Raw genomic sequence first — 27,477 nt, forward strand, 5'->3', positions numbered from 1 at the left:
GGATAGAATGCTAGAATTGTCTTTCTAACTTTTGAAAATATAAATGAAATATATACATAATATGGCAAAAGGAGTAGGGCAAGTGCTTTTGGGACATTGTTATTAGCTGAGGAAAGGAAGCATTGTTTCTTTGCATAATATCTGCAAACTCATAGGTACCACTGAGTGGCACTTGGTCAGTCTGTGACACTATTGAAAGGCCATGGCTGGAATGACAAGAGGGTGACAACTTCCTTCCTGACAGGCAGCTACTTGGAAATGCCTTAAGCTAAGGTTTCTCTAGAGGCTACCCTTGGGCATGTAAGGTCCCATTATCTATTCTCTGTCAGGAAGGACATGTGTTTTCTACTTCTCCCAGGATTCTTATTAACTAGCAGGGCAGACCCTAGTCAAAACTGTTTAAAAAAAAAAAAAAGAAAGAAAGAAAAAGAAAGAGAGGAAAGACTTCATCTTTATCCGGCTGTGTTCCTCATCAACTGAATCCTTCCTACGGCAAACTCAGTCTGTATGAGCTTTTAACATTTTCTCTCCTCCTCCCTGGTCAAAGCATGTCCAAGGCCACCTGCCTCTTTTTTGAAGGACATGATATACAATTTCATCCTTGGAATTATTTGAATGAAAAGTAGCTCCGAGTTCAATGGAAGAACAACCTTGTGAGAAATTTCTTTCAGCGAGAGTCCTCAACTCGGCTGCTCAAATAACCTTGTCACAGACCATTTCTATTATAGCCCTCCTTCCTACCTCAGTTCTTCTTAGTTCCCTAGATCTAAGTAGGAAACCCCTACTCTAAAGTTTACAAAAGACTAGAGTTGAGGGGGAAATATTTCTAAGTACAGAAGAGTTGGCTAGGCCATGAAATGCAAAGCCAACTTTAGATACCAATCATCTGAGAGGACAGAACTCTTCACCAAGTCACTGAAGGAGAGTTTGGCTACCAGAGCTGGGGCGGGGGTGAGGGGGTGGAAGTCTGTAGAATATTAACATGTTCAATGTAGAAAGGAGCTTAGAGGGCCTCAAGTCCAGCATTTCTACTTTGTACAGTAACAAACAGAGATCCTATGAAGGTAAGAAAATTGTCCTTGATTTCTTTGAAGCAGTTGCCAGGTCCCCACCCTAGCTGTCCCAGAGCCTGTAATTTTATAGAGGAATTTGGCATAATGTTTTCTGGAGGCATTTACTTTCCTATTTCAAATGGGGAAATCAGGCTCATAAATGTTTTCTGTATTGACATCTTTTAGTTTCTATTGTAATGCCTTGGAAAGAATTGTCCTATATTCAGTCAAGCTATTGAAACCTGGTCCACCAAGGTCTGAGTTTTCTCTTGACTCCATAATAGTTTTTATTGACTTGTAATATATTTACTTAACTTTCATCACAACCAGGAGAAGTCAGCTTGAAAGCCCCTAAGCATGTACATCGAATGTTTCTCATGATACAGCTATTTTTTAGAAATTACACGTATTTTATTTGACTAGTAAAAGGAAAAAAAAAAAAATCTAGGCAGGAAGGTGCCTTAGTGTCTGTGCTTCTAAGTTGCAGCCGGCGGGTAGCAGTACTGTATACCACAACCTGTTATACTGGTTTGGTGTGCATGTTTACTTTCTGTGGTGAAAACACATCTCTGCATTCATCATGGTAAACCATGCCTGTGAGTGCCTTGAAATCTTTCTAAAACTCCAAAGAGGACTAACCAGTTTGTGACTCTCCCTTTCCAGCCCAGAGAATTTTAACAGCATTTTCAATTAAGAGAAGTGCAGGGACCTCTTGTTCCAGGAGGAAGACTTTCACTAGCTTGTAGCAATAGGTAGAACACTTGAAGACCTGAGACATTTTGGAGTTGAAATTTAGATATTGAGGTAATAGAACATTTTGATTGAAACTTCCAAAGGCTCTGCTGGAGAGGTCTTACTATCCAAGGACAAACTTGAGCCTATGTGGAGCAAGTAAAATTGCAGAGAATGTCAAGGCATGAAATCTCAGGTGAGTCTGACCTAAATGGGCTAAGCTAAGGTGTACGTGAAGATGGCATGGGGACTTTTCTCAGATGTAAGATGGAGAATCCTTGGACCAGGCAAATGAGATTAGGTGATGATCTCTGACATAATATTATTGAAAGCAACATAACTGATCTCTTGTCTTTCTAAATAGATATATGAGCTCTATTAGAAATAAAATAGCAAACAATGTACTTGAATGGAACATGAGTTAAAGGTGGTTAAATACATGGCTCTAAATTCAAACCTGCTGCTTGGGGAAAAGCCATTTCTCAAGCCCTATGAAATTTAGAGTTTGTTCTTGTAGTTTAAAATTGTCTAAAAGCACAGTTAAATCCTCTTTGATTTAAATGACATTTTATGGCGCTGAAATTGTTTTGAAGGAAGACATTTAAAGTCACTATAAAATCTTCTTGAAGAAAAGGTTATACGTACCTACAGGATGACTTGATTGTTTAAACATTATTATTAATAATGCCATTGCTTTTTTGTCTTATATTTAAGAGGTTGAGTCTGTCTTTGAATCTGCTATCTTTTTCTTAAAGAAAAAAATAAAGAGTGCAGTAACAATTTGTTGTTTATACATATATACATATATATGTGTGTGTGTGTATATATATCATATAATTATTACATTGTATGCCTATTCTCTAGATTTTGGAAAGAGTTTAAACAAATTTAGCTGAGTAAGATAGTAAGCCAACCTATGTTGTATCACAGTGATTTTTTTTTTTGGGGGGGGGGAGAAAGATTATTAACCAAACATGTACTTATTATGGAAGGTGTTAGACTTGAAACATAAGTGAAGGAAAAACAGGCGACTCAGAGGATTGCAAATAAAATGTGATTAGGATGAAAACACTTAAAAGGGCATTGAGCTTCAGTTGATCCCTTGAGCTTCTAATCTCTCTTCAGGAAACGTATGTGTAACTGGTTTTATTTGACCAAGGAGATTTTGTTGCGCTGTTGATAGATGTTTAAGCATCTCCATAGTTGAATACTTTGGAAGGTACAGTCATAAATGTCTTTATAATCTATATTGTAGTGCAATACACCTGTCCTCTTTTAATCCTTGATTATGGTAATATAAGTTGTGTATTGTGTACTCAGAAAAAGGACTGTGACTTAAAAGATAAGTATAAAATCTTATCTACTAAAAAAAAAAATGTAGTTGAAAGTCAAGTATGGAAGTTAATATAATTCATATAAACAGCAAAAAGTGTGCATGTACGTACACCTGTTAAACAACACAATTAATTTGCTGTGACTTCAGACCATGCTCAATGATTCATTTTGAAAACTGATTAAACCCTTGAAACCTTTCCATCTCTGTGATTATTCTGCTTTATTAAAAGTAAGTTCCTTTGAAAACAGGGCATGAGAAATCGAGAGGTTTAAAGGGTCACCTTGCTTTATTTTCCTCTTTGTTTATGGATCAGTAATGTAATCATAGTCAAGTCCTATCTTTCTTAAATTATTGGTAAATCTTGAAAAATTCTTCATCACATACACCATATTTTTTGGTGTCAGGTTTCAGAGATGGAGAAATAGGCTTTGCTACCAAAGGGAAAATTTGCTTCTACTCTTGCAAATTCTTGGTTATATTGTTATATTGTTCTTGGCTATTATAAACACAGATAGGCATCTAAGAATTTATAGAGAAACCTAGGAATTTATAGAGAGTATCATAGAGGAGATATAATGTAAACTGACACTGGCAGATCTGGTAAATTTAAGTGGCCAGAAAGAGGAAAGTGTGTCCTGGCCAAATGAACAGCAGAGACAAGGCGTAGAAATTGAATCTATCCAAGTATTTACTTGCTTTAGTCTCCTGTCTTATTGGAAACAAAAAACAAAACAAAACAAACAAACAAACAAACAAAAAAAGATTTTCCAAGAATTCCTACTTTGAAGTAGGCTACAAATTAGTATACATAATAGAAAACAAAGTTAAAACAATATCACAGTTAAAATTTGTATCAAAAATATATGCCAGACATTCCAAACAGCTACCAAAAAGGTCACAAATTTGCTTTCAAGCTTCCATAGCAACCAAAAGAAAAGTTTGAAATTGGTTTTGAGATTTATGGTGTTCAAATGATATAAAAATGCATGTTATTCAAGAGATGCATAGATTTCTCCATTAGATATGGTGATAGAAATCAGAATAATTTCTATACATCACAAGAAACAGTCCTAACCAGAAGATAAATTTTTATTAGGCAGCAATGAGAAGTAAAATTGGAAAAGATATAGAGGTAAATAAGACAATATTATTTAACTCATCTCAGAATCTTGACATGGACAGTTTTCTTTTCAGCTCCATGAGCTGCTATACAATCCTATGTACCAGACATTTGTCAGAAAAAAAAAAAAAAAAAAAAAAAAATATATATATATATATATATATATATACATAGATAGATAGACATAGATCTAGATCTAGATCTAGATAGATAGATAGATAGATAGATAGATAGATAGATAGATAGATAGATAATTAATCTGAAAGTAAAAACAGACAGGCATATAAAACAAAATAATAATTAAGAAATGTAGGTAATAAAATTTAAATATTTACATGACTGAAATATTCACCCTTAAAATATCAGAATATAAAATAAGTGATTTTGAAAATTAAGCTGCTATATATATACATTATAAGCATGTGGAACATTCAAATGTCTTCCCTGAAGTTTCTACTGGATTTTATAGAGGTGATTTACATCGTTTTGGTTCCTAAGAGTTTTGGTACCATCACTGTGGCAGAATTGGGTAGGGAAGGGAAAATAGGCAGGGCAGGGGCAGAGAGTAGGAATAAAGAAAAGCATATTGATATTAATGATACTCATGTTGCTTTATAAACCTACTTTTGAGACTTTAATCTATACACTTCAGTTGCAATGAGGTAGTGATGTTTTTATTTTTGATAAAGGTAAATAGGAATTTAGGGGGAAACAGAAAAAGAATAATAAGAAAATAGTAATATTTTCATTCTTGAGTTGAGTTCTCATCACTTTTAGGTTCATATTTTATTTTATTTTTTCAGTTTAGTATTTGACCTCTTTTAGGCATTGTCTTCTCTTTCTTCTAGATTAGAAAACGTATATTATTGCTTATATTTCTATTAGTAATTACGAAATTGTATTTATCAAAATACTCTTATGTGACTTAATATGATCCACCAGAACATTGATATTTAGTTAATAGAAAGTTCTGGAAAGATAGTCTTCTAGTGAAATTTGCATTTACCTACATTGATTAGTTAGTAAATAATTTATCTTCATAACCATGTGAATAAAAAGGAGAAAGAACTAGTATTCATTGGATACTAATTCAAGGCAGACATTTACTAAGCTTATCTTGGCCTTTTCTCTTCCTCCAACAAAAACACCAAGCTGATCTTCTATTAAAACCTCTATGTACTACTGGTACTTGCTGAACTTCCTATGGTTTCTTCCTTCTTGTCATTCAGTTGTCAGATCAACTATCAAGTCAGTGGTAATTTGTCTAGCCTGTCAAGCTAAAGCAGTCAGTCTCTATCTTAATGCCCTATTTTAATTCTTTTAATATCTCACTATAAGTCATTTTCTTTTTGTTCTTGTATATTTGTTTATTGCCTATTTCCTTGCAAGAAAATGCTCTCTCTCTGAGATGAAAGATCATAGCTCATTTGTTTATTGCTTTATTTCTAGTGCCTAGAACCATAGCTGGCACATAATATATTTTCAAGAATAAGTTCAATATGTTCAGAAAAAAACAAGCATAAAATGCTATATACAATTATTCTAACATGAAAATTAGTTGAGCATAAAGTAGCAGTCACTTAAAATATAAAAGAAGATAAAACAAGAAGCCTGAAAAAAAAGGCAAATAAAAATGTCTTAAAATTGAAAGAGACCTTTTTATAGAAAAATAGTAGTTGCCATAGAGTCTCTATTGTAGGTAATGGGAGTAATGCATTGCAAATCAGCATTAGAGAATCTGTTCCTCTTCATTTCCTCTAGTTCTGTTGCAGTGACTTCTGTTGGGGTTACCTCAGTGAGCTCTCAAAGAGTCTAAGTATAAAATAATGATGACAGTGGTAGGGGGAATGATAGAGAAAATATTTATTAAGTGTGTACTGTGTGTTAGGGATGGTTCTAAGTGTTCAACATATATTATTTATTTAATCTTCACAACCACCCCAATGACAAGTACCATGTTTCCACGAAAATAAGACCTAGCTGGACCATCAACTGTAATGCATCTTTTGGAGAAAAAATTAATATAAGACCCGGTATATTATATTATATTATATTATATTATATTATATTATATTATATTATATTATATTATATTATTATATTAAAGACCGGGTGTTATATTATAGTAAAATAAGACCGGGTCTTATATTAAATTTTGCTCCAAAAGATGCATTAGCACTGATGGTCTGGCTAGGTCTTATTTTCGGGGAAACACGGTATGTGCTCAATAAATACAAATATAAATAATTATTTGACTATGTCTTCTTTATAGAAAGAAGCTGCCCTCCTGCTCTATTTCAGATTCATCCTCATCTCTATCCATTGACGCATAGTGATGGAGAGCTGGGTTCATGTGATAACAGTGAGATGTAACAAAAATAAATCAATTTGAGAGATACTTGAAGTTAAATTGGTGTTTGCTTGTTAAGTGAGGAAGGAGGTAGAGGTTGTGAAAACTACGTTTCTGACCTGAGATAATAATATTTTTAACTGATTTAGGAAATGGAGGATGGGGAGCAGTTTATAGGAGATAAATATAATGAGACTGCTTTAAACACAATAATTTTAAGCTATATGTGTTAGGTATTGATAAACATGTGCAGGACTTAACTTGCAAAATTGACACTAGACCTTATGAAAGAGAACTAGGATGGAATCAAAGAGTTGGAAATTATTAAAATTTAAGTCATAGATGATGAAATGGTGCATAGGTGAGATTATACAAAGATAGATGTAAGTAGGAAGAGAAGACTGATGATAGACTCTAGAAAACACTGACATCTAAAGGCTGAACAGAAATGAAAAACACTGAGATGAGGTCATAGGAGAAAACGAAGATATAGATGACAGAGTTTGTGGGGGAATGTGTAATAGGGATTTCTATATTTAACTGGTGAAAAATATTAAATGACAGCATAAAGGAGTGCGTAGGATTTGGTGATTTAACCCTGGAATTAAGGTGAGGCTTTAGGAAGAAACAGTTTGGAAATCATCAGGAATGAGGTGAAAGGAACACAGTTATAACATCAAGCTGTAAGAAACCTGAAGCAGTAGAAGTTCAGTACCTGTGCCACGGGCAATGACCATAGTCGGGGAGTGGGAGAGAGAAGAATGAACAAAGGAGGGAGTCACAAAAGTTCTATGACGTAAATATCATTTTTCACTTTTTACAAATGAGGAAACGGTGTCAGTGAGAGGAGGATAAAGGTGCTAGAATAGAAGGAGTGTCTGAGGAAGTTGAGGACTTGGATCAGTAGAGTAACTTTAAAGGGCAGGAGGGTAGCTTTCTTTCTATGAGGAAGAGTAAGAACAGTAAATATAATGACAGACTGACTGAGTTTCGGATAAGAGTGAGTGATGAGGCTCATGCCAAATGGCAGGTATCTTTGCGGTAAAAGCTGAGTTTATTCCAGCCAAGAGTTGGGGTGGGGCTGTGTGTGGGGTATTGAATCCATGAAAGACACATCAAAGGACTGGCCAGAAGCAGCCTCAGTGAAGTTAGGAGATTAGTGCCAGTGAATGTGGGAAAGCAATGGGCGGGGGAGGGGGGGGGAGACATACAGGCTAATTATTAAGACAGTTTTCACAGAGGCATGAGTAAGTGTATGTGAAAGTGTGTGTGTGTATGTGTGTGTGTGTGTGTGTATGTTACTGGCTTGTCTGCAGATTTAGCTAGAGACTGTTATTCTGGAATACTTAAGCTTTAACATGTAACACCACCCAATAAGCCTATTCCAGCTAGTTATCTTCAGATCGCATGCCACTGGACTATAGCAAGACTAGAAGAGAGAGTACATTTCATTACAATTTGATCCAGCTTTTGAAAAACAGTGGAACACTGAGGCTTCTTCACTGCCAATACGATGTTATAGTGGTAGCTTCTCATCTCTGTAACCTTAGAAAAGTGCCCATATATACCACTGGCCATACAGAATGAATGTGGCAGATGCATGACACTTGGGATGATGGGGATGCGTTTCAGTTTGACTCTGTTTCAAGTGAAGAAAACAAAATAAGGTTGGGATCAATGTTTATTCACTTAAAAATTTCAAGACCTTAGGATATTTAGTGATTAAAATTAGGGTTTATATGATTTTATTACTACTGTTTTATTATTATTATTATTATTACTATTAATGAAAAGAACAACTAATATAATTCGGTGTTTACTAAATACCAGTAAGGGTCAAAACTAGGATTTATATCTAGAACATATCTAACTTAATTGTTTCTTAACTTCTGCATTTCCCAGATGTACCGTTTTGAGTTACATTAGAGAAAGGTTTTTCAAGGAGTGTTTCAAATAATTACCATTTATATCCATATGCGAAAATCAATGACTTAATTTTTATTACTGGAAAGAGTAATGTTTTATTCACAGTCCATTCTATAGTTGATACATCTGTTTTTCTGTGGATGCTGTATCTATAAAAACACACCTAACTTCCTGTATACACATATAGTTTTAGGTTTGGGTCCATCCTGATTCCTCTTGTCCTACCTACCCTCACATCCTTATGACATTTCCATCATACTTACATTTGTGACACTTTTATTGAAAGTGATAAAGTTCTGAGGAATAGTTTGAAGTAAATGGGTTCTACTAAATTTAGGAATGTTTTGACCATTAACCTTCAGTTTGAAGTTTTAGGTGACCACAACTGATGTAAAGGAATATAGATTTACCTCTACCAACTACACATTAAAGAGGTTTGGAAACAGTTGACGCTCTGCTGATGCAAAAGATATTTCCTCCTCAGTGTTTCTAACTTAACAAATTACATGTAAAAGACATAAACTCCTTTATATCATCCATAAACATAATAAAAAATGTTACAGCACCTAACTTTGACTTAGTCAATAATTTTAGACTTACCCTTAGGGTTTAAAGAGAAAATTATTTCTGCTACACATTTTAATTATACTATAAACTTGGGGAAAATAGCTATTGATCTTCAGCAGCTGGCGTCAGAAAGTTGTTGCTTTCTTGTTCTGTAGCTGGTGAAAGTATGCCACACAGACTACAAATAAAGAATTTCAAAGGCATAAAGGGTAGTAGATGTACAGTAAGGGACATGTTTTGTTTGAACTCGACTAGCTTAACTGTTAGAAGACTTAAAGATCATTTCCTCTAAACAACTTTCTGCTGGAAACACACATTTGAGTTAAGAAATATATTATCTTCTTTAATAAAAAGCTGTCATGTAATGGTATTTTTGTTTCTAACATTTTAATACAAAACAACAAGGGCCTGATTAGGAACCTTTTTTTAAAACTCACATGTTTAACGTTTTCCAAATCTTATATAAGGATGACGAACATTCTGATTATTATTTTAGAAATGATTATTTCAATTTTCATCTTTGAATCAGTGAAATTGGTAAAAATCTCCATTCTGTTAAAATTAAATAGATATCTCACATCTACGATGATGATGATGAAGATGAAGAAGAAGACAGTTACTATATGCTGAGCTTTTATAGGGGATGACCATTGCTTTCAACACTTTAGCTGTATGGCCACATTTAAGCCTCGCATCCACCAAGTGAGAATGGGTCCCCTCTTTACAGAAGGCTCAGCTATGTGAAGTGACTCTTTCAGGATTATCTGGGAACTAGACGGTAGAGCTGGGATTCAAACCCAGTTGGGTCTGACTAAGGTAATTAGGTCTTCTTGAATAGACACAGCCTCCTTCAGTTGCCGTTTTCAACAAGTTGGAAAATCTTGGAAATTCTTCACAAGTTTAGAGCATTTAACTAAAGTAGACTTACATTTAAACATGCCAAATTTAGTATTATGCATTTGTTCATTCAACATATATTTATTGACATATGGGTTATGTACCAGATAGTATTAGGAGCTACTGACGCTAAATTCAGGGAGTCATGGAACCTAGCAACTCATAGATCACAGCAACTCAGGGGAGACATTAAAATGTTTACATATATATCTTACAGTTTCAAAATTCTCTGATAAACATTCTATAATTATTCCCTCTTGAATTTCACAATCTAATTAAATGTATCGTCATTTAACTTTGATATTGCGAAGCCTTGTTCAGTCAGTTTGGGGGCCTTAATATCATTATGACTCCAGCCATTAAAGATGCTATTTTGAGAGCATCAGCAGGGAGTCAGTATTGACTTTTCTTGAGACAAGTCATCCCCTACCTCCTCACAGTGGGAACTAATGAGTAGTAACCATTTCTTCCCTACCCATTTCTTCCTAACCCACACTGTAATTAAATCCATTGTTTAAAGAATCCGTTAAGCCACATCATAAATTATATAAATGCCTAACCACTGTGCTGTATACCTGAAACTAATATAAAATAATATTTAATGCCAACTATAATAAAATACACGTGCGTGCGGTCTGACAATTAAGTTTGCAAACTCATCCTAGAAAGAGTGCTACATACCTCATTGTTGAATATCACTATGGTCACCTTCGAAGGACTCCCCTTGGGGAGCTATGCACCTAGACCAGCGCCTAGCCCACCCTTCAAAGCAATTTTGGAACTCTTTTTCTGGAATGGCCATCAGAGCTGTTGTCGTATTTCCCTTGATGTCCTGAATGTCATCAAAATGTTTTCCTTTCAATAGTTCCTTTACCTTTGGGTAAAGAAAGAAGTCGTTAGGGGCCAGGTCAGGTGAGTAGGGAGGTTGTTCCAATACAGTTATTTGTCTACTGGCTAAAAACTCCCTCACAGACAGTGCCGTGTGAGCTGGTGCATTGTCGTGATGCAAGAGTTGTTGCATCATGAATTGTTGGTGAAAAGTTCGGGTCATCTAACTTTTTCAGGCAGCCTTTTCAGCCCTTCCAAATAATAAACTTGATTAACTGTTTGTCCAGTTGGTACAAATTCATGATGAATATTCCCTCTGATAATCAAAAAAGGTTAGCAACATCGTTGCAACAAGTTTGGGAACGTAACTGTCAGAACTCATGTGAGTGTGCGTGTGTAGTCATGGGATGTAAAATACAGCACAGGGAATATAGTCAATGATATTGTAATAGCTGTGTACAATGTCAGAGGGGCAGTAGACTTATTGGGGTTATTACTTTGTGAGGGGTGTAAATGGCTAATCATTACGTTGTTTTATACACCTGAAACTGATGATAATAATACAAATAATCTGTAAAGTGTTCCATGTATACAATGCCCTTAATAGTAGCTCCAGATGTAGTACTTTGCACTTAATAATTTTGTAAAAAACGAAACTAAAAATATGATTTTTGAAATATAATATATTAAGTTGGTGCAAAGGTAATTGGGGTTTAAAAGCTTAAAAAATAATTGCAAAAACTGCAATTACCTTTGCACCAACCTAATGCAAGTCTGTATTTCTTTGTAAAGCAAATTGCAATGTTTAGCATTGTTTTCAAATTATGCTGTTATTTGAGGGCTGTCATGCAATTTCCATCGAAACTTTTGCATATATCGAGGATATAACCTGACAAAGGTAAATCCTATGCAATCAATTTTTAGACATGTGAGATATAAGCAAAATTTTCAAACCCCTTTTAATTTTGTTGTAATCATACACATTGAAAGAGAAGCTCATGATAGGTGCAAATTGTCTCTCATCTACATTATAACTTTCTAAGAAGATACATTTAGAATTATTTGAAATAATGTGCCTTAGTCAGTTTATGCCTTTGAACCAACATTAGTCATGAGAGTTATGCATTTTATAAAAGTTCATGTTTTTGAAGGAGATCTCGGAAAGCTACTATATGCAACATACTGATCCTGGGAATTTTATTTAAGTCACCTAATTTCATTGTTACAACAATATCTAAAGCTATTACTACCTTTTAAGTTACCATATGTGTGCAAGTCATCCTGTCTAGAAGCAAATGAATGTAAAGAGGGACGTTTAAGCAGAGAGGTGATACTTGATTCCTCCTTAAAGAATGGAGAGTTCTCCAATTCAATAATTTGAAAAGTTACTTCAAAGATGATAATAAACAAGGTGTACAAATGTATGACTAGTGTATTTGGAGAATTTTAAACATTAGGTCATACTACGTTTTCAATAAACATTAGTTACTGGAGTTCTGGCTTGTTTTTCTGGGCTGGCATGAAACATATTTCCAGCCCACTGATTACCATTGAGGTTTAAAGGCTAGCTAAATTTTAAACAGAGTGGATGATAGTGTCCTGTTTTTACTTCATCTCAGCACATGGGTACGTATATAGTCAAGGCATCCTAGAAGTGGAGAGGTTGATACCAGGGGTTAAATGTGTTCTGAAAGTGAATTGGATGATGTTTGATTTTTTACCCAATCATGAATTTTAACAAATTGGGTTCTCTGTCCTCCTGGCAGCTGAATGTGTTGTACAGCAGTCAAAAAATCACCTCACCCAAGCAGATGCTTATTGCATCTATTCACATAAACAGCACATTGTAAAATATTTAAGCAGCAAAAATATACCTTGCATTACAATATGCTTTATTTATCTAGAGTCCAGTCATGGTTATTTTTCCTTGGGCGCGCACCTTCTCAATGATGCTTTTATATGCATATAGCTTATCCTCACATCCCAGAACCCTAGGTAATAATCTCTTGAGGCCAATACTTGCCATGACATGTCATTCACATAAAACACCTGCAGTTATATCACACATGTTTTGTCAACCTGGAAACTCTTAACAACTTTGCTGTGCACCTGCTATAGTGCAACCTGCCAATTTGGCAGGAAAGAGGGCCAGGAAATCCCCATGATGCCTTCTTGTCCACCATGCAAGTATTTTAACTTGGCACATTAAGTATTGGTAGGAGAGACTGGAGTCAAGAGGCATTGATATTCTGTTCTCGCAATACGAACAAATTCTTGAAGAAAATCTGATCATTTCCACAAAGGCAACTCACCTAAACTGTGGTTAACATCTTTGAAATGTGCACATGTACTCATGTGCAAGCTATTATCAAACTCTCCACTTCTAGGATGCCTGTTTTCTTTCACATGTAACAAAATAATGTGAATGCTATTGCCTATCTCACTAATTCTCAGAAAGAAAATGCAAGTGTGAAAAAAGTAGATGTTAGATAATAAAAAAATAATAATAATCGTTCACCATGTATACACATGCAAATATTTGTGTATAAATTTGAGAGATATGAATCTTCAAAAACCTTTAATGAACCACCAGTTGACAGACCCCAGAGTAATGAGTTTTGTGTTCATGTACATTTTTTAAGAGACAAGGTAAATGAATGCAATCAGATTTTCAAAGGAATTCGTAATCTCAACAGCATTAAGATTATTTCTAAAATATTTTCTATATCACAAATTGTGTAATTCACTTGATGTCCTAATATATTCCTGTTAAGACTTGTTAACTTTTCTATAGAGAAACAGAAATTAGTCTGAATCGATTCAAAATGTTTACCTTTCATGGTCATTTTGACTTTGGGGAAGAGCCAGAAGTCACTCAATGCCAGATCCAGTGAATAAGGTGGATGAGGACACATCGTAATATTTTTAATTGACAGAAATTGCTGCACCAGAAGTGATGTGTGACAGGGAGCCTTTCCATTGTGATTAAAAAACGCGGTGAATGCTGCTGCCGAGTGCCATCCAGTAGAAAGGCAGGGATCTTCAACATGGGAGGCGGCATGTCAAACCTTAGTAACAGTGTGAGGCAAGCTTTAACTTGTTGGGTGCAGTCAGTTGGGTGTAGGCTACGGTTGAGAGAGGGTGTGTTTTAAAGTGTGCCATAAATCATCCTCCATCATGACAATGCTCTGTCACACATTGCTTCTGGTATATGGCAATTTCTGTCAAATAAAAACATTACAGTGTGCTTTCATCCACCTTATTCACTGGATCTGGCACCATGCGACTTCTGGCTCTTCTCCAAACTCAAAATGACCATGAAAGGTAAACATTTTGATTCAGGACATAGAGGCAGCCCAATTAAAGAAACTCACTACAGAGGACTTCCAGAATTGCTGTAGAAAGTAGCAAGAACGATGGGATAAGTGTATTCGAAGCAAGGGGGAGTATTTTGAGGGAGATTAATTGTGATATGTCCTTTACTGTAATAATTTTTTTTTAATTAAAGTTTATTGGGATGACAATTGTTAGTAAAGTTAAAAAATTTAGGTGTTTTAATTTAAACATTCACCATATTGTTTGATCACACCTCACAGGAGATACATTTTTGTATGATAGCCCTTTTATGGCCTTCAAAAATATCACATAGATGACATCTGTTGAGATTTTAAGGTTGATGAGGTTGTATTTTACCCTCCTCATTATTTTTCCCTCATTAGCTGGGGCATACCTGAAATTCCACAGCCTGAAAATCTGTATAGCTAAACAAGTCTATTGACTGTGTTAATGACTTATTATCTTCCTCTGTTTTATTGCTTTTTAATAGTCATTTTATATAGAATGGCCTGAAGGAGAGGTATTCTGGACTAGGGTCTTCTTATAAGGACAGTAATCCTATCATGGGGGCCCTACCCTCAGGCCTTCAGCTAAACATAATTATCTTCCAAAGGCCCTACCTCCCAACACCATTATACTGAGAGTTTGGGTTTCACCTTGGGAATTTTGAAAGGACACAACCCATTCAGCCCATAACATGTGCCATTCTAGGAAGTGACTCAGACTCTTACCTTTCAGGGCCATTTTCACATATTTTCCATCTATGTAGATACTACTTTCTCCAACATACTTTATATCTTTGTAATTAAAAAAACAACTAAACTTATGAAGTTGATCAGTGCATTCTTAGAGCTAAATTAAATTGTTTCAGTCATCCTGAACTGAGGCTTCCTTTCATAAACCAGCATGTGGGATACATAGATAATACTCAGCCTCTGCTCAGTTCTCAATTCTGCCATTATTAGGCACCCAAAAAAAGTCCCCTCATCACCCCCCTCCCCCCTAAAACAACAACAAAAGTAAATATCATTTGATTATAACTACTTAGATCCAAGGTGTTTTATTACTTTTCAACTTTCATTTTTAGGATTCATTTTATTATAAATATGTGTTTTCTTAGGTTAAAGAACCATAACTATTATAGCTATTGTAAATAAGTGTTTGAAGATATGTAATATAGAATATAAATAAAAATTGTTAAGTAGAATTGAAAACAGAGGCCAAATGAGTCTGGGACTACTGCTGCCTGTGCCTCTCAGCCAATATACCGACACAGGAGCTGGGCCATAGAATAAGTGTTTATTATCAGAGCACCAGTCATCTGAAAAGGCAGCAGGTTAACACCTCCATAAACTGCCTTACACATTCTCCAGATTGGCTTGGGGTATTTCAAGGAAAATCTGGGCGTTCCTCTGGAGGCTACATGAGAGTTCCTGGGGTCTGCATGGAGCCTTCCCTCTGGCAATGTGGCTCTCAGGTGGCATCAGCAACCCAGGAACAATGATGGGAGGAGCCTGGAAAGGATGCTAGGGCATTGAGATTGTGATCAATAAGCCTAAGGGTATTAATCATAACTTTCAGGGTAATTTTCTAAAACAGGGATCTGCGTGGGACAGGGGACATTCTGAGCTCAATGCACAGGGGGATAATCTATTACTCAGCTGTAGATCAAGGAAAAGGTGAGGCGAGAGATGTGGTGAGGCCTTTACTATGGTGGTCCCAACAGAACCCTGCTTCAGAATTGCATGGGAGAAGTACTAAGATCAAATAGATTGTCGCAGCAAGGCAAGAAATTTTAGCTGAGTGTAAGGAAAGACTTTTGTATATCTTAAAGATATTGTGGCTTTTTTTTCTTTTTTTTTTCTTACAAGAAAAAAATAAATTTACGATCATAAGACAATGAATTCCTTATAAACAGATTTAGTCCAGCATAAGTTGAATTACTGCTAGTTAGGGATAACATAGAGGAAACCCATAGGGTTATATACTCGTCTGATTATATTTTAGGTTGCTTCTATAACTGTGAATGTTCTATTCAAATGTTAACATACATATATACATACATCCATGTCAGACATGAAATAAACTTAAAGAAGAACAAATGATATACTGGACCCCTCAAATTTGGTCAATTAGTATCTGATTTTGAAATGGCTTAGCAATTAACTCGATATATAATAAAAGTAGTAACTACCATGTTTCCCCCAAAAATAAGACCTAGCCGGACAATCAGCTCTAATGCATCTTTTGGAGCAAAAATTAATATAGACCTGGTCTCATTTTACTATAATATAAGACCGGGTCTTTAACATAATATAAAATAAAATATTACCAGATATTATATTAATTTTTGTTCTAAAATACACATTACAGCTGATTGCCCGGCTAGGTCTTATTTTCGGGGAAATACGGTATATAGGTACAATTTAATAAGATCTTCAAAAATAAATTTCACAAGGTACTTTGAGGACAAATGGGGATATATATATATATATATATATATATATATATATATATATATATATATATATATATATTCTAGCCAGTTAAAATTGCTTAAAATGGCATGAGAGAGTGTGTTCCTATGAATAAAACTGAAACATTATGAAAACCTACATGTTCTGGATTAGGTTTTTAAAAGCATCTTAATTTATAGGTTTTGCTTCCTGGAATTAAGTGTTTCATGTTATTCTTCACTTATTATCTGCGATAATTGTTTAATCCATTTATGAGAATAAAATGACTCTAGTCAGCTGAAATTTTTTTTTTTTTTCTCTCTGCACCGGTACACTATGCAAAGAAAGGTTAATTCTGATTTTTCCTCACCTTTCCTCCACTTTCCTCTCCTGATATTCATTAAAGACATCAGATATGATGTCTGACTTTCTGTCTCATAATTAGTGTCTCTCAGAAGACATAAGGTAAAAAATGGGCACTTAGATGAAAGAGGAAATGTGTGTCTATTTGTCCATTTTTAATAAAAGAACACATATATATATAATTTTTAGATTTTTATGTATCAATTTTTTATAGATCTAGCAATGTATATATATATATATACACACATATACATATATATACATATATACATATATATATATATATATATATATATATATACACATATATACCATATATATATATATGGTGCAAATATGTATATATATTGTGCATATGTCATGCTTTCCTGTAGGCCTTTTGTGGCCTTGGGTTATACAAAATTCTTTATTATCGTATTTCTTCAATCTCAACAAGCGTATTTAGCTAAAGTTATTTTATGTAGCCATCAATGAGAAAAATTTTATAGCATTTCCAGCACAGGAAAAGCCAAAATAGCCTTGTTGTGGTTGTTGTTTTTGAACTTATAGAAGAATAAAGAGCTTTCCAGCAAACAAGTAAATCTTTCGAGGTATTTTATATATGTCCCGTTTTTACTAATATATTTACTAAGTATATATCCTTCTATATTCACTTTATTCATCTTTGATAATGTAGCAAACAGAATTAGTAAGATAAGTCTATTTCATTAAGAACACCTTGTGTATAGTTTTAATTGCAGATAAAGAAGAAACCCAATTTTGCTCCTTCTTAAACTTGTCAAAACCAAATTTCCTAGCTAATCCCCTTTACTGTAGATTAGCACAATTACAGTCTCCCATCTAAATGCAAAATTAGGTACTTATTTTCAATGACCTTGTCTTTAACATGTATGTATACTTCAGTGGCTTTTGGTTATGGCCTCATAACTTAATCTTTAAAAAAAAAAATATATATATATATATATATATATATACGTATTTGTTTCTTTTCTTCTTCAAGTAAACAATTCACAATTTTGAAATATAAATTATTTTCCTTTCTATATAATTTTTAGATTTTTATGTATCAATTTTTTATAGATCTAGCAATGTATTCTGTATGATGATAGGTTGCATTAAAAGAATTGAAAAATCTGTATTTATAAATATCAAAGGAATAAGAGATTAGTCATAATTTTCTAGGCCTTGTTTCCACCCCACCAACTCTGGCCCCCTTTTTCTTACTTCTTTGTAGTAAAACTCCTTTAAATAATTGTCCTTTCTTGGTGCCTCCTACTTATTTCCTCCTGTTTTTCTTAAGCCCATGCTTCTCAGGTGTTTGCTCAGACCATCCACCAAAAGGACTCTTAAGAAAGTCACTAATTACCTTTGTTTCCAAATCTGTTAGTAAATTCTAATCCTCATCCTTTATCTAGGAGCAGCATTTGACATTATTGGTCACTCTTTACTCCTTCATCCCTGGCCTTAGGGTACCACACTTTCGTTTTTTTCTTCCTACTTTACTAGGTTGCTCCTTGCCAATCTCCCTTGCTGGTTCATGCACTATACCTTTTTCTTTTTATGTTGGAATGCCCCAGGAGTCAGTCCTTGGTCTTCTTCTCTGTCTTCCTCTCCTCTTTAGTGATCTCAGATAAGCTTCATGTTAAAGACTCTTAACTTTTCATTTCCACTCCTGTCCATTCTTCTGAATCCTATACTCACAGGGGGAGTTACGTATTCAACATCTCTACCTGGATATTGAATAGAAATCTCAAATTGTGCTACACTTCTGATAGTCTCCTCCAAACCTACTTTGGTGTTCCACATTCAATAGTCATTAACACCATTCTTAAGTTGCTCAGCCTACAAAACAACAACAACAAAAACATAAAACAAACATAAAACCTTCTCTTTTTTTCACAGCCTACTTTTAGTCCATTGGGAAAGGCAAATATCTATGCCTTCAGAATACATCCAGAATTTGACTGCTTCTCTTTACTTCCACTAACACCACTGTGGTCTCAATTACCATCACCTCTTGTTTGCAATATTTCACTGCAGTGGTCCTCCCCTAGAAAACACCTTCCAAGACCCCCATTAGATGCCTGAGACTATGGATAGTACCAAACTCTATATATGCTAGGTTTTTTCCTATACATACATAACTATGATAAAGTTTAACTTATACATTAGGCACAGTAAGAGATTAACAACTAATAATAAAATAAAACAATAAAAACAATATTCTGTAATTTAAAAAAAAAGTAAATGGGACATTTTTAAGCAAAATAAGGGCTACTTAAATACAAACACTTCTATCCCACAACAGTAGATCTGATAACTCAGACAGCTACTATATGACCAATGGGTGGGTAGTATACACAGTGTGGAAATGCTGGACAAAGGGGTGATTCACGTCCCAGGTAGGATGGAGGCTGGATGACTCGGGATTTCATCATGCCACTCAGAATAGCACATGATTAAAAACTTTTGCATTGAATTATTTCTAGAATTTTCTGTTTAGTATTTTCTGATCACAGCTGACAGTGGGTAACTGAAACCGTGGTAAGCAAAATTACAGATAAGGGAGGGCTGTTGTCATAACTGGTTTTCTGCTTCTATTTTTGGCCCTCTTACAACTTATCATCAACACAGGCACACTAGCCATCCTAGAATATGCCTGACATGCTCCTACTTTAGGGCTTTATACTCTCTCCTCTGCCTAGAATATTCTTCTCATAGACATCTACTTGGCTTGACTCCCTCATCTACTTTAAGTCTTTGTTTGAATGTTACTTTATTAATTAGGTGCATTAGTTTCTTAGGGCTGCCATAATATATCAGTACAAATTGAGTGGCTTAAAACAGCAGAAATGTATTCTTAGTTTTGGAGGTCGGAAGTCTAAAATCAATGTGTTGACAGGTGTCTTAGTTCATTCTGCTGCTACAGCAAAATATAATGGAATAGCTGATTTATAATCAGTAAAAATTACTGCTCACAGTTCTGGTGGCTGGGAAGTCCAAGATCACGACATGGGCAGATTTCTTGTCTGATGAGGCCTGCTTCCTGGTGCATAGACAACTGTTATCTTCTGGCTGTGTATTAACATGGCAGAATGTGCAAGGCATTTCTTTGGGGTCTCCTTAATAAGGGCACTAACCCCGTTCATAAGGGATCCACCCTCATGACCTAATTAATCACTTTCCAAATTCCCCAGCTTGAAATACCATCATATTGGGGTTAGGTTTCAAAATATGATTTATTTATTTATTTATTTTTTGGTGGGGAGGTGGGCACAAACATTCCATCTATGGTTATAGAGTTGGTTCATTCTGAAGGCTCTGAGAAAGAATCCATCCCATGCCTCTCCCAGATTCTGGTGCCTACTGGCAATCCTTGACATTTTTTGGTTTGTACCTGCTTAAATTATTGCCAACATTTTTACATGGACTTCCTCTCTGCGTAATTGTGCCTCAAATACCCCTCTGCCTTCCTCTGTCATTAGATTAAGGGCTCACCCTATAGCCAGGGTTTCAGGTATCACACCATTATCAAAAACATTGGTGTTTTGGCAGTGAAACACATGGCTATTCATATGATAAGATAAATAAAGTATATAAATAACTTTATATCAGTTCAGATCAGGTTAGTTCCCAATTAGTAGGTGCCAAACTTACAGAAAAACTTTTGACTGTTTTTGTTTATTATTTACTTGTTTATCTTGTCGTGTGTGTGTGTGTGTGTGTGTGTGTGTGTGTGTGTGTGTGTGTGGTTTGTCTCCAATCTATTCAATTTGCACTCTATGAAGGCAGTCTTTGTTTTATTCCTGATATATTCCAAGCTCCTAGAATAATCACTGATATATGGTAGATGCTTAATAAATAATTGAGCAACTTCTAGTGTTGCTTACTTCAGGAATATTCCTCTCGAAATCTGGGTCAGAGAAGAATGTGCAGAAAACAAGAGGGAGAAGGGGAAATCAAGTTTAACATATTTTTGAGATCAGTTGTCACATCTCATTTTCGTTGTGCCAGATGTGGGGGAAGTACTTTGGTGAATAAGCAACCCTAGATTATGTAATAGAACTATTTAATTATTAATACCTAGAATGCCTTTACAGTGATGTATTTTAGGCACGAGAACAACATTTAGTTCTTTTTTTCATAAAACTTTAATAATAGTAAAATAATTCAGAAACAAAATATTGTCTTCTCCTTGGATTTGAGGTGATACAGAACCCGTGATATTCCATCTATATATTATGCAAGCCATCTGAATTTTTAAACCTAAATTTGTCACTGACTTTTGTAATCAACACAATTTTTTTCTTTGTTTCTTTGTGGAAAGTTCGTAATCAAAATGTAAAACTGTCAAAACACTAGAGAGCCTTAAAAATAGGTTTGTTTGCTGGTTGTAAGGAGGATATATCAGTCTGTCTATCTATCTATCTATCTATCTATCTATCTATCTATCTATCTATCTATCTATCTATCTATCTATCTATATCTTCTATCATCTATCTAGAGAGAGTACAGTATTTCCATGAAACAATTATTTAAAAAAAAACCTGCAAAATAGTTAACTATGGGGTGTCCTTACATATTGTAAATATACGGTAATAACCGAGGAGACCAACTGAGGATGACTCCTTTTTATCAGTATTTTTAGTGGGGTAACCATATTGTCCAGGTGCCAGGCTTTACCTTAATGATTTGACATACAAATGCACATTTGAAAGCCATATTAATTTTTTTCCATGCATCTGGAAGACTGTTTAGAGAGATGACTGTTTCTAGGTGATGTTGATATTGATAATAGTTAAATTGGTGCAAATTTAACCTTTTATTTCAAATGTAAGTCTTAGTTGGACTCTAGCTGACACCTAGTGATTCACTTCCCCTGTAGTATTATCATTCCACTTCTATTGGGTTCTTTGTCAATGTCTTCAAAAAGTACTCCACTTCCTCTACGTTCCCTTTACAGTTAAGCAGACAAATAATCTACCAACCAAATAAACAACAGAAAAACACACATTTTTGAACTGGAATTCTTTCTTAACTATCAAGCTGTAACTTTGTCTTCAATTTGTACCAAAACCCAGATTCTGTAGTTTATATTAAGAGCACCCGTTTCGACATCTGCCCTTTGCCTGAGCTCTCTATACTGAGATCCACTGCTACTGCTATTTTGATGCTGCCCTAGGAAAAGTTACTAATTTTGAAACTAGAGGTTTGTTTCAAACACGTTTTTCTTTGGCTGCTCAATAGCACTGAGCACTATACATTTCTTTTTGATTAAATGTGATTTAGATGATCTTTGTTAATTTAGTGATCAGTGTCATCATCACTTAACTGCACACTAAAAGGTTTGCTGCTTGAGCATATATGATTACTGTGATATAAATTGAAATTATTAATATCTTTATTAGTAGGCTACCATATGCATTCCTCAAAAGTACCCTTGCCATTTATTTTCTCGGTTTAATTTAAAAGAGCACGATGACTTCTGCGTTCACCCATTCAAATAGTTTTGAGCATCTTTCATTTTTCTAGGGGTGGGTATGTGGATGAGCAATATGTATATATATATATATATATATATATGTATATATATATATGTATACATATATATGTATATATATATATATACATACATATATATATATACATACATACATATATATATATATATATATATATATATATATATATATATATATACTGTTTGTCCTCTTATGGAGCTCACATTTTAATGGAATGCAACAGAAGGGAGACAGACAATTAACAAATGGAACTACACAAGCCTGAGTTTATATCAACTGGCTATCAGTGTTAAGAAAAAATATAATAGGGTAGGGGACACAGAGAAAGAATATGGGGGTCTGACCTCTTTACATATAATAGTAAGAGTGGATCTCTTACAGGATGTGATATTTGACCTGAACTCTCAATGACAAAAAGAAAACAGCAATGTAAAGGTCATGGGAAAAGGTGTCCCTAGCAGAGAAGATTGCAAGTTATAAGACTCCAAAACTTTTGTTTTCTTTTTTCTTCTTCTACTTTTTTTTTTTTTTATTAGTTTCAGGTGCACAAAACAGTAATACTTAGACGTTTATCATTCATATCTCTCCCACTGTGTCAACCCCCCTCCCCCCATCCACTATGCCTCTGACATTGAACAGATCCATTGCATTTCCACTGTCTCTATTACTAATGCTGTACTCTGCTTCATGTAAGTATATACATATATGTATATACTTACATATATCTCATACATTATATACATATATGTATATATACATATGTATGTATATATACATATATATTATGTATATATATGCACACAGATATATATATATATATATATGTGTGCATATATATACATAAACTTTATATATATATATAAACTTGTAGTTGACATTCATTTTTGTTCAGCATCAGCTTCAGGTGTACAGTGCAGTGATCAGACATTTACAGCATCCCTGAGGTGGTCTCCCTAATGAGACAAGTGTCCATTGGATACCCTACAAAATCTTTACAACATTATTGATTACATTCCCCAAATTGACTTTTGTAACCCCGTGGCAATCTTGTGGTTACTGACTGTGCTTTCTAATCCCCTCAGCTTCTCTCTTATCCCCACCCACCCCTCCTGTCTAGCAACCCTAAGTTTTTCCTCTATGTCTTCGAAACTTTTATGTTTCTGGTTAGTTCATTCACTTCTTTTCTTCTTTAGATTCTATATATAAGTGAGATCATATGGTATTTGTCTTTCTTTGTCTGACTTATTTCACTTAACATAATGTTCTCTAGGTCCATCCATGTTATTGCAAATGGTAAGATTTCTTTCTTCTTTACGGCTGCGTAATACTCCATTGTATAAATGTACCACAGTTTCTTAATCCAGTCGTCTACCAATGGGCATTTCGGTTGTTTCCATGTCTTGGCTATTGTGTATAGTGCTGCAATAAACATAGGAGTGCATACATTTTTTTGAATTAGAGTTTTGGATTTCTCAGGATAGATACCTAGGAGTGGAATTGCTGGATCATAAGGTAGTTCCATTTTCAGATTTTTGAGATACCTCCATACTGTTTTCCATAGTGGCTACACCAATCTGCAATTCCACCAACAGTGCATAAGGGTTCCCTTTTCTCCACATCCTCGCCAACACTTGTTGTTTGTTGATTTATTGATGATAGCCATTTTGACTGGGGTGAGGTGGTCTCATTGTGGTTTTTATTTGCATTTCTCTGATGGTTCGTGAGGTTGAGCATTTTTTCATATGTCTGTTTGCCATCTGTATGTCCTTTTTAGAAAAATGTCTCTTCATGTCCTCTGCCCATTTTTTAATTGGATTGTTTGTTTTTTTTGGAGTTGAGTTGAGTATTTTATAAATTTGTGATATTAACCCCTTATTGGATATGTCATTGGCAAATATCTTTTCCATTCATTAGGGTCCCTTTTTGTTTTGTTGATGGTTTCCTTTGCTGTAAAAAAAACAAAAACAAAAACAAAAAACAAACAAAAAAAAGCAACACTTTTTTTAGTTTGATGTAATCCCACATGTTTATTTTTTTCTCTTACTTCCCTGAGCAAGGGGATATATCAGTAAAAATCTTACTCCGGGTAATGTCTGTAAAATTTCTTCCTATATTTTCTTCTAGGAATTTTATGGTTTCAGATCTTACATTTAAGTCTTTAAGCATTTTAAATTTATTTTTGTATATTGTGTGAGGAGGTGGTCCAACTTCAGTTTTTTTCATGTGTCTGTACAGGTTTCACAGCACCATTTATTGAATAGACTGTCTTTACCCCACGGTAAATTCTTGCTTCCGTTGTCGTAGATTAAATGGCCATAGAGGCATGGATTTATTTCTGGACTCTCTATTCTGTTCCATTGATCTATGTATCTGTTTTTATGCCAGTACCATGCTGTTTTGATTACTGTAGCCTTGTAGTATAATTTGATGTCAGGTATCATAATACCTCCCACTTTGCTCTTATTTCTCAATTTTCTGAGTACAGATCTTTTACTTCTTTGGTTAAATCTATTCCCAGGTATTTTATAGTGTTTGAAGCAATTGTAAATGGGTTTTTTTTTTTTTTTTTAATTTCTCCTTCTGATGTTTTATTATTGGTATATAGAAATGCAACTGATTTCTGAATGTTAATTTTGTATCCTGCTACTTTACTAAATTCATCTATCAGCTCTAATAGTTTCTTGGTGGAGTCTTTACGGTTCTCTATATATAATATCATGTCATCTGCATATAATGACAATATTACTTCTTCCTTACCGATTTGGATGCCCTTTATTTCTTTTTCTTGTCTGATTGCTGTCGCTAGTACTTCCAGCACTATGTTGAACAGAAGTGGAGAAAGTGGGCAAACTTGCCTTGTTCGTGATCTTAAGGGGAATGGTTTTAGCTTTTCCCCATTGAGTATGATGTTAGCTGTGGGTTTATCATATATGGCCTTTATTATGTTGAGATATAATCCCTCTATTCCCACTTTCTTAAGGGTTTTTATCATAAATGGCTGCTGGATTTTGTCAAATGCTTTTTCTTCATCTACTGATATGATCATATGATTTTTAATTTTCATTTTGTTAATGTGGTGTATCACATTAATTGATTTGCGAATGTTGAACCACCCTTGCATACCAGGGATGAATCCCTCTTGATCATGGTGTATGATCTTTTTAATGTATTGCTGAATTCTGTTCGCTAATGTTCTATTGAGGATTTTTGCATCTATGTTCATTAGAGATATCAGCCTGTAGTTTTCTTTTTTTGTGGTGTCTTTGTCTGGTTTTGGGATGAGGTGATAGTAGCCTCCTAAAACGTGTTTGGGAGCCTTCCCTCCTTCTGGATATTTTGGACAGCTTGAGGAGAATAGGTGATAATTCTTTTTTGAATGTTTTGTAAAATTCACTTGTAAAGCCATCTGATCCAGGACTTTTGTTTGTTGGGAGATTGTTGATTACTGATTCAATTCCCTGGTGGTAATCAGTCTATTCATGTTTTCTGTTTCTTCTTTAGTTAACCTTGGAAGGTTGTATGCTTCTAGAAAATTGTCCATTTCTTCCAGATTGTCAAATTTGTTGGCATATAGTTGCTCATAGTAATTTCTTAAATTTTTTTGTATTTCTGTGGTGTCTGTTGTCACTTCTCCTCTTTCATTTCTGACTTTATTAATTTGGGTCCTCTCTCTCTCTCTTTTTTAATGAGTCTGGCTAAAGGCTTGTCGATTTTGTTTATCTTCTCTAAAAACCAACTCTGGATTCATTGATGTTTTGTATTGTTTTTCTGGTTTCTATTTCATTTATTTCCGCTCTGATCTTTATCATCTCATTCCTTGTACTCCCTTTGGACTTATTTTGCTGTTCTTTTTCCAGATAACTTAAGTGTGAAGATAAACTGTTGACTAGTGATTTTTCTTGTTTCTTTAGATAGGCCTGCATTGCTATGAATTTCCCTCTTAGGACTGCTTTTGCGGCATCCCATAGATTTTGGGCTGTCGTGTTCTCATTTTCGTTTGTCTCAAGATAGCTTTTGATTTCTTCCTTGATCTCATGTTTGACCCATTCATTATTTAGTAACATGTTATTCAGCCTCCATGAATTGGTGTGTCTTCCAGTTTTTTTCCTATAGTTCATTTCTAATTTCATAGCACTGTCGTCAAAGAAGACACTTGGTATTATTTCAATTTTCTTAAATTTATCCAGACTTATTTTGTGGCCTAACATATGGTCTATCTTGGAAAATGTTCCATGTGCACTTGAGAAGAACGTGTATTCTGCAGCTTTGGGGTGAAATGCTCTGAAAATATCGATTAAATCCAAGTGGTCCAATGTGTCATTTAAGGCTGTTGTTTCCATATTGATTTTCTGTCTGGAAGACCTGTCCCTTGTTGTCAGAGGTGTGTTGAAGTCCCCTACTATGATAGTGTTACTGTTGATCTCTGTCTTTATGTCAGTCAATATCTGTTTTATATATTTAGGTGCTCCTATGTTGGGTGCATAGATGTTTACTAGGGTTATGTCCTCTTGTCGGATCGATCCCTTTATTATTATATAGTGCCCATCTTTGTCTTTTAATATGTTCTTCATTTTAAAGTCTATTTTGTCAGATATAAGTAGTGCAACAACCAGTTTTTTGTGTTTTTTTTTCTCATTTCCATTTGCATGAAATATCTTACCCCAACCCTTCACTTTCAGCCTGTTTGTGTCTTTTGATCTGAGATGAGTCTCTTGTATACAGCATATACAAGGGTCTTGCTTTCTTATCCACTCAGCCACCCTATGTCTCTTGATTGGAACATTTAATCCATTTGCATTTAAAGTGATTATTGATAGGTACATAGTTATTGCCATTTTTAAATTTGTAGTAAGATTGTTTTCATCTTTCTTCTGTTTACAGAAGTCCTTTTAATATTTCTTGCAATGCTGGCTTGGTGGTAATAAATTCCTTTAGCTTATTCTTTTCTGGGAAACTATCTGTCCTTCAATTTTAAATGATAGCCTTGCTGGA

General features: G+C 34.6%; 1 protein-coding gene across 5 annotated transcripts in view; it reads left to right on the forward strand.

Annotated features, from left to right (window-relative positions):
* NAALADL2 (N-acetylated alpha-linked acidic dipeptidase like 2) overlaps nt 1-27,477 on the forward strand; it is a 1,208,457-nt gene that overhangs the window by 335,975 nt on the left and 845,005 nt on the right. Inside the window, exon 1 of one of the 5 annotated variants that reach the window (XM_074328100.1) lies at nt 1,743-1,980. The exons of the other annotated variants lie outside the window; for them this stretch is intronic. Within the exon in view, the coding sequence (XP_074184201.1) occupies nt 1,959-1,980 (22 nt within the window). The 5' untranslated portion in view covers nt 1,743-1,958. Of the gene's footprint in view, nt 1-1,742; nt 1,981-27,477 lie in introns of those variants that run through there. 5 annotated transcript variants of the gene reach the window in all.

Source organism: Rhinolophus sinicus, linkage group LG01 (assembly GCF_036562045.2).
Source record: "Rhinolophus sinicus isolate RSC01 linkage group LG01, ASM3656204v1, whole genome shotgun sequence".
Lineage (NCBI taxonomy): Eukaryota > Metazoa > Chordata > Mammalia > Chiroptera > Rhinolophidae > Rhinolophus > Rhinolophus sinicus.